This window comes from Conger conger, chromosome 14, assembly GCF_963514075.1.
Source record: "Conger conger chromosome 14, fConCon1.1, whole genome shotgun sequence".
Lineage (NCBI taxonomy): Eukaryota > Metazoa > Chordata > Actinopteri > Anguilliformes > Congridae > Conger > Conger conger.
In genome coordinates, this window is record NC_083773.1 from 29,151,213 (window position 1) to 29,159,776 (window position 8,564).

Here is an 8,564-nt window from a genome sequence, read left to right on the forward strand (position 1 = left end):
GAGTGTGATGGCTGAGAGCTTCAGAGTGGAAGACACAGGGAGAAGCGATGGGATTAATCCCTGTTCGTGGGCGTTATGGAAATGGACGCCGGACGTTTCCCGTCCAGGCTGTCTGGCGCCCCCTGGTGGCGGTGTGCTCCGCAGGACAAAGACACGGAGCCTGTGGCGTGAAGGGAGGCGTGCGGACTGAGCGTGCTCAGCAGCGTGGGCGGTGGCAGCTGAAGCGCCCCTGCTGTAGCCCTCCCTGGCCCCCCGATACTGACACCATCACTGACCTGCCCAGCTGCTGCAGAGAGGACACACTCTGCAGGGGCGACCACAGCGCCTCAAGGTCCCCCTGCAGCATGGAATAGCCCAGAGACCTGCTGTCCGCGCGGGAGGAGGGTGAAAAGAAGGAGGGACAGGAGGAGGGACAGGAGGAGGATGGAGGATGTGCAGGAGGAGTTTAATTACACTCAAAATGGCGGCGGTGCAGACTGCCCAACACATCCCTCAAAGGCACAAACCACACGAAGAAGGTGAGAAAAGAAATCAGAAAAGTCAGACAGCTGTCAGGCTTTCTTCATTTTGCAGGCCAATTCTTGAAGAATCCCCATGTTTCACCAGTCTACTTGTAATCTTCCAGAGGGATGTTGTCTTCTGCATTGGCAACATTTAAAATGACAACCTGTCATAAGAAAACTAGTATATGATCACGCCACACCTGTGGGTTATTTGAGACTTGAATTTGAGAAGGGAGGTGTGTGGGAAAGCAATGGCCAGCTCCCTTTATCAGAGGGTTATCAGAATAGCCCCATCTACTGTCTCCTGAGTGAACTAACAATGTGGTAGCTTTTACCAACTCAAAATCAGTGGTTTTTAAGCTCAGTCCAGGGTACCGCCTGTATATGCTGGTTTTCATACCAACAACAATTGTAATGCCACAATCGTAACAAGCAGTTATTTTTTCCTTAATTATGTGCTTTTCATGTTAAGAGGGATTATTTACCCTCTTAAGCGACATTATGTCAGAAATAGCTATGCAATTTCAAACACAGGGGTCCCCAAAACCAAACAATTAAAAGCAACAGCCATTACAATTATGTAGACAGACACTCTGAAACAGTATGTGTGAAACAGTTTTTGTGGTAGGGAACTGCATTATCTCAAGGAATAAAATAAATAAAGAATAAAACCCAATATTTTCAAAATTCCCGAATAGTCTTCAGTCTGCTTTGTCTTATTAAAGTAGTTAACAGTGAAACCTATAAGCCTTGGTTGAGAGAGAAACGCTGGAACGCTGAAGCTGCCTGGTATTTGGTAAGAGGAAGTGTCAGTCCTAGAAGCTGACACTCTGCAGCACAAGCCCTCAGTAAACCACACTACAGGCCCAGAATGGCGCACAAACCGCTCCTGGATGCACTGTGACCGATCCACCGGAAGCACGCAGTCTGCACACAGCGGAGCGGTGACTCATCGCGCGCCTCGTCGTCCAATCGTGTGCGAGCGGGAGCTGAGGCGAACCCAGCATGTCTAACACCTGACATGTCTCAGAGCTTTTGGCTATTCTCCGGCGACATGCCCACACGCTTGGACCTGTTTCCTGCCGGTTGGTGAGTCAGGCTTTCTGCCGTGCCTCTGTGGTGGCAATGTGCAAATATGTAAGTGATGTCACATGATCACCATCAAGGTGTGTCTGCCCTTTGGTACTGAGGTTGTAGCTCTGAATTGTTTTTTTGGGACTATACACTTTGGCAGACCTCATTGACAGAGTGGTACATGTACATGTTTTGTGGTTCTGTTTTGTTTGTATATATAGATGGGGGGGCACGGGAACATGACCTGCAGGACATAGCAGTGTGCAGATGGACATATTCGTGGGGTTTCAGATTTCACGATGTATCATGGCATACATACATTTTTGGATGTATGCCAGGTTTGTGGGGTGTTTTCTGGTCGTGAAGTTGAGAATCATTTGGGGTGGTGTCAGCTTCTTCGTTGGGGCGCTGGGTTTTGGGGTTGTGTCAGTGTCTTGTTGGTGTGATGGGGTGTTTTGGGGTTGTGTCAGCGTCTTGTTGGTGTAATGGGGTGTTTTGGGGTTGTGTCAGCATCTTGTTGGTGTGATGGGGTGTTTTGTTTTGGGGTTGTGTCAGCATCTTGTTGGTGTGATGGGGTGTTTTGGGGTTGTGTCAGCGTCTTGTTGGTGTGATGGGGTGTTTTGGGGTTGTGTCAGCATCTTGTTGGTGTGATGGGGTGTTTTGGGGTTGTGTCAGCATCTTGTTGGTGTGATGGGGTGTTTTGGGGTTGTGTCAGCGTCTTGTTGGTGTGATGGGGTGTTTTGGGGTTGTGTCAGCGTCTTGTTGGTGTGATGGGGTGTTTTGGGGTTGTGTCAGCGTCTTTTTGGTGTGATGGGGTGTTTTGTTTTGGGGTTGTGTCAGCATCTTGTTGGTGTGATGGGGTGTTTTGGGGTTGTGTCAGCGTCTTGTTGGTGTGATGGGGTGTTTTGGGGTTGTGTCAGCATCTTGTTGGTGTGATGGGGTGTTTTGGGGTTGTGTCAGCATCTTGTTGGTGTGATGGGGTGTTTTGGGGTTGTGTCAGCGTCTTGTTGGTGTGATGGGGTGTTTTGGGGTTGTGTCAGTGTCTTGTTGGTATGATGGGGTGTTTTGGGGTTGTCAGTGTCTTGTTGGTGTGATGGGGTGTTTTGGGGTTGTGTCAGCGTCTTGTTGATGTGATGGGGTGTTTTGGGGTTGTGTCAGCATCTTGTTGGTGTGATGGGGTGTTTTGGGGTTGTGTCAGCTTCTCGTTGATGCGCTGGGTTTTGGGTGTGATGGGGTGTTTTGGGGTTGTTTCAGCTTCTCGTTGATGCGCTGGGTTTTGGGTGTGATGGGGTGTTTTGTAGTTATGTTAGTTCTCGTTGTGGCGCTGTGGTGTAAGGGGGCATTACTCGGGCCTTACTTGCGCGGGGGCAGCTGCTCGCTCAGGGACTGCTGCGTGGCCTTCAGGTAGCTCTGGCGGCGGGCGGCTGTTTTGGGCGAGGGTTTGGGGCTGCCTTCCGAGTCCTCGCTGTCCTCCAGGTCCCCCATGGCCTTCACGTAGCTGCCACTGCGCATGCGTCTGCAGGGGATCTCACTGGAGCCCGCTCCCCGGCCCAGCGTGCTGTTCCAGTCCCCCGGAGGCACCTGCAGGGCCCAGACCAAGCCCGTCAGTCAGTCAGTCAGTCAGTCACACCACCACGCCACCTCTCAGCTGATGCTCTCTAATCACCCACAGAGGATACTTTCAATCACTCACAGAGGATACTTTCAATCACTCAGAGTATACTTTCAATCACTCACAGAGTATACTTTCAATCATTCACAGAGTCTACATTCAATCACTCACAGAGTATACTTTCAATCACTCACAGAGTACACTTTCAATCACTCACAGAGGAGACTTTCAATCACTCACAGAGGAGACTTTCAATCACTCGCTCGGATTATACTTTCAATCACCCACAGAGTACACTTTCAATCACTCACAGAGTCTACATTCAATCACTCACAGAGTACACTTTCAATCACTCACAGAGGAGACTTTCAATCACCCACAGAGTACACTTTCAATCACTCACAGAGTCTACATTCAATCACTCACAGAGTACACTTTCAATCACTCACAGAGTCTACATTCAATCACTCACAGAGGATACTTTCAGTATTCCTGTTAGTAAAGCTAGGAGAGTCAGGAAAACATTTTATTGAGAATAGGACAAATAAGTGTAGCTTAGGAAAGGTACCAAACTAAAAAACGTTAAAGGGACAGGTAACCCAATTACAAACCATTTTACCTTTAAAGTTGAATACAGCTGAGGAGAGACTGCGATTTCTCTTTGATTACATCACCCAAGAACACCGGATATATAAACACACATAAATCAAGGATCTCAGTTTCTTTTTCACTGTAGGCAACTTTTAAGGTAAGCAATCATTTATGTCATTTAAAAATGTGGGTGAATTGTCCCTTTAAGGGAGGGGCAACCCAAAGTCTTTTAGTTTGAGCATGCCTGAATAGGAGGAGAACATCCTGTGCGAATACTCACTCGACCCCGTACCTGCAGGAAGTGACACGCCAGGTCCTGGTGGCACGACTTGGACTTGAGCAGCGACCGGTCGATCGTCGCGGAGCCTTTCTGGCTCAACTGCCTGGCCTGGCTGAGGGTCAGGGTGGACCAGGTGCCCCCCTTTAGGAAGTGAGTGGGATCCCCCCCGCCCCCGCCCCCTCCCCCTCCCTGCGCAACCAGAGCCTGGTAGGCCTGGTACTCCATGCTACTGTTGCTCTTGGAGGTCTTGAGCGTGTGCCCGCTGATGGTGTTGTAGCCCTGGGGGTAGTACTTGTTGGGCTCCTGGCTCTCGGGCCCCTGGAGAGCCAGCATGGCCGCCGGGTTGCGGTAGTTGCTGACGTCGCTGTCGAGGTCGTCCGAGCTCCAGTAGCCCGACATGTTGGAGCGGGGCCGACGCTTGGCACCCTCGGTCTTGGCCCGGTCCTTGCTCTTGCTGCGGCGGGCCTGCTTGCCGTCCTCGGCCCCCACCCCGGAGGACCCCCCGCCGCCGGCGAAGCGGCCGTTGACGTTGCCCTTTCCGGAGGTCTCCAGCGACTGGGACTTGGCGAAGAGCTTCTGGACGGAGTGCACCAGGTAGCGGATCCTCCCGGGGCTGTCGGCCCGCTGCTTGGAGGCGGCGCTGCGGTGGAACTGCAGCGTGCTGAAGCCGTCGCGATGGGCTGGGAGCTGCTTCTCGAACTGGTCCAGGAGGTTCGGGGGCAGCCGCTGCATCCTGCTGCCGGCCGAGATGGTGGCCGAGCCGCTGGTGATGACGGGCCCCCGGCCGGGGCCCGCGCCCACGCCCATGGACATGGAGGGGCCCAGCGTGCCCGTGCTGATGCCCCCGATGCTGTCGCCCCCGGGCGGCGTGCCGTGAGGGAAGCCCCCCTGCTCGTAGTGCGAGTTGTAGTGGATGCGGGGGAAGGTGCTGCTGTTGGACAGCTGGTTGTTGAGGGGCAGCATGCAGTCGGCGGAGGGGGGGAAGTGGTTGGGGTCCATGGTGCCGTAGTGGTCCATGGTGGGGCTGAGGAGGTAGGGGCTGCGGGGGGGGACGGGGGGCTGAGGGTACAGGGCCTCCGGTGGCCCTGATAAAGGGTCGCACGACTCGGACAGATGGCGGCTGCGGTTGGCTCCCAGCCCTTTCATGGTGGCCAGGGAGTCCCCTTTAGAACATGGTCCTGGCCAAGGAGAGACTACAGCCCTTAAGGGCTATTCCTGCAACACAAGAGGAGGGAAGGGTGAGCGACTCACTGAAAAACAGTCACATGCACACACATGATCACACACGTGTGTATATATACAGGTGCGTATCCACACACACACACAAGCACAAGCACAAACACACACGCACACGCACATACACACACACATACACAAGCACACGCATGCACGCACACACAAACACACATACAAACACAAATTCATGTTTCCCCTGAGTCAGGAGGTTTTGTGTATTCACATCTTGCGTATTGACTGAAAATTCTCAATATTGCAGCTTCTGCTTTCAGTAAGCAGCTGTAAAAGCAGTATACAGGGAGGATGCAAACCTCAAGAGGACTTTTGATGGTAATTAGCCAGCCTCCTCCTGTGAACATCAGCCACACAGAAAGGAGATCAGAGGAACAGAGAGTGCCAGACAATGGCAGTAACAATATGCTGCTGAGGCCTTTGTGTCAGCCTGCACAATGGGCTTTTTTGGAGAGGAGCATGATCAGATATTCTAGAGCATCTCTGATATCTGTTATGCTGCTTCAAACTGCATGTAAAATGAGGTTTGCTCCATATTTCATAGGACGAACAATCTTACTGCCTGCCTTTTTCACTCATTAACCAGATACCTTGGAAACCTGGAGCTGCACAGCCCTATGACCAGGGGGAAACCAAGGTGGACCAGCCCAGTGACTGAGTGACTCAGTAAGAGTGAACAGCCCAGTGACTGAGTGACTCAGTAAGAGTGAACAGCCCAGTGACTGAGTGACTCAGTAAGAGTGAACAGCCCAGTGACTGAGTGACTCAGTAAGAGTGAACAGCCCAGTGACTGAGTGACTCAGTAAGAGTGAGCAGCTCAGTGACTGAGTGACTCAGTCAGAGTGAACAGCCCAGTGACTGAGTGACTCAGTAAGAGTGAAAAGCCCAGTGACCGAGTGACTCAGTAAGAGTGAACAGCTCAGTGACTGAATGACTCAGTAAGAGTGAGCAGCTCAGTGACTGAATGACTCAGTAGGAGTGTTCAGCACACTGGGTAGTCCAGGAGCCACTACAGGGCCACTACAGCAGAGCCAATGTATTAAACTCCACCTCCAACCCTGAAAATGCAAACAGCTCCTTTTCTAGCTCCCACACTCAGATAGACAATCTTCAGCTGTGTGAGCCGATTCATGTCTTCCTTCATTGTCTGGCTTACACCTTCAGCTCAGTGTGTTGATTCTATTCACAGATACTGCCACTATAATTACTAAGCGCTCATAGTAACAGTAGGAGACTAGTAACACTGGATAGATGCTTTTATCCACAGTGACTTAAATAAACAAGTTCAGGTTCCTTACTGAGGGATAAAACAACAGTGCCCTACCTGGGAATCAAAGGCTAATTTTGCTAAATCATTTCCCCAGGGTACTCCTGCCATGTCTGCATGTGGAAGGAGAGCTCTGGAGCCTCCTGTGGAAACAGTGATCTGATCCACCCGACAGGTTGGCAGGAGAGGGGCAGCTTCCAAGGCGAACGTCCCTGCACGCAGAAGCTAATCCAGGAGGAGATTAAAGCAGAATCTTGGCGTGAAAAGCGGGGGATGCATGACGCTGCTCGCTGCTCCCCTGGCGGACGGCTCAGGGAACATCGCGGCGGTGATGTAACTGACAGCACGAGCGTGTCATGGCGTTAAGCCGCCCTCCCTGTGCATGACACACTCAGGGTAGAGACACCAGCTCACTCCATCTCTCACGGTAAGCTCAGATGTGCTGAGGGAAGATAACGCCTCACAGTGACATGAAAAGCAGGTGCCAGCACTTTGAGTCTGAACACTATTCATTTCCAGCTAATCCTAAATAAACATATTATGTAATCTGTCAATGATGGCCCACCAATAGTCTGAGGTGACCAAGGGAAGCAGAAATTAGTCATTTTTGTAGGGGAGTATGACTGAACGTCTGATGCCGTAAAACCGGACGATTTGCCTGAGTATATAATCTCCTTTTTATGCAGACAAAAAGAGCCAAAATGCATGAAAACATACACGGCGTTCTATAAACACAGATATCGCAGGGTTTTTGGGATTCAGGCGTCACTGCTAGCCACTGCATCACCGTGCCCACCGTATGAGCATGCAGCTGATGATAGTGTTCCCATCATTTTTAGCTCCTTTAAAGTCATTAACTGCTATACTCTTAATAAGATCTTTGCCAATAGCCAAGAGGTCAGCTTCTCATAATCCCAGTGCATTAGCCCGTTATTAAACTCCACCAAGCGATCATCTGCTCTAGAATCTAAAACAGCATCAGGCAGCAGCAACGAAAAGCTTCAAGCAATTACCATGGTTAAGGTCACAGAAATGGTTTGATTCTACCTGCTCGCCAAATTATGAAACTCTCCTTCACATTCATTGGAAAGTCAAGAAAGCGCTCACTGTTTGCATTTCATTCTAAATGAACACGAGGCAGACACACAAGAGTCAAAGCGCTTGTGCGGAAATGGAATTTCCACTTATAATTACCCTAATTGCTTCTGAAATGGTTCAACTATTCATATGAACTGACAAAAGCAAAGAAGACAAGAAAAAACTCCCATTTATGAACTTCTACTTGGATGGTGGCGATGAAACACAGATACAGTATGCTTTTATTTTCTGCCTGAATACCAAAACCGGATGAAATGTCCAAACCACTGCTTTAAAACTTAGAAATACATTTCATGAGAAGTTTCCTCACATTTTATGAAAGCATCTGAGACAAATCTCTATTTTCATAACCATGAGGTCATTGAGTCACTGATAAATTGAATTCAAAGTGTAAATATTGTAAGTTGTTGAAGTTGGCCATGTCACCGGTAGGTCGTTTGCACACAGTTTGTGTGTGTGTGAAGATTCAGAATGAGCACACAGTTTGTGTGTGTGAAGATTCAGAATGAGCACACAGTTTGTGTGTGTGTGAAGATTCAGAATGAGCACACAGTTTGTGTGTGTGTGAAGATTCAGAATAAGCACACAGTTTGTGTGTGTGTGATGATTCAGAATGAGCACACAGTTTGTGTGTGTGTGAAGATTCAGAATGAGCACACAGTTTGTGTGTGTGAAGATTCAGAATGAGCACAGTTTGTATGTGTGAAGATTCAGAATGAGCACACAGTTTGTGTGTGTGTGAAGATTCAGAATGAGCACACAGTTTGTATGTGTGAAGATTCAGAATGAGCACACAGTTTGTGTGTGTGTGAAGATTCAGAATGAGCACACAGTTTGTGTTTGTGAAGATTCAGAATGAGCACACAGTTTGTGTGTGTGAAGATTCAGAAT

The 8,564-nt window shown here is 49.8% G+C and overlaps 1 protein-coding gene across 4 annotated transcripts in view; it reads right to left on the bottom strand.

The window, feature by feature from the left end:
* The window catches only part of dlgap4b (discs, large (Drosophila) homolog-associated protein 4b), a 46,710-nt gene extending 41,504 nt beyond the window's left edge, over positions 1-5,206 (bottom strand). Inside the window, exons 1-3 of one of the 4 annotated variants that reach the window (XM_061220668.1) lie at positions 4,073-5,206; positions 2,935-3,158; positions 276-362 (exon numbers count right to left, since the gene is read on the bottom strand). In XM_061220668.1, the coding sequence (XP_061076652.1) occupies positions 276-362; positions 2,935-3,158; positions 4,073-5,206 (1,445 nt within the window). Of the gene's footprint in view, positions 1-268; positions 372-2,934; positions 3,159-4,060 lie in introns of all 4 variants that reach the window. The other 3 variants (XM_061220664.1, XM_061220665.1, XM_061220666.1) reach the window with 3 other exon arrangements.
* Between the last annotated feature and the right edge of the window lie 3,358 nt (positions 5,207-8,564).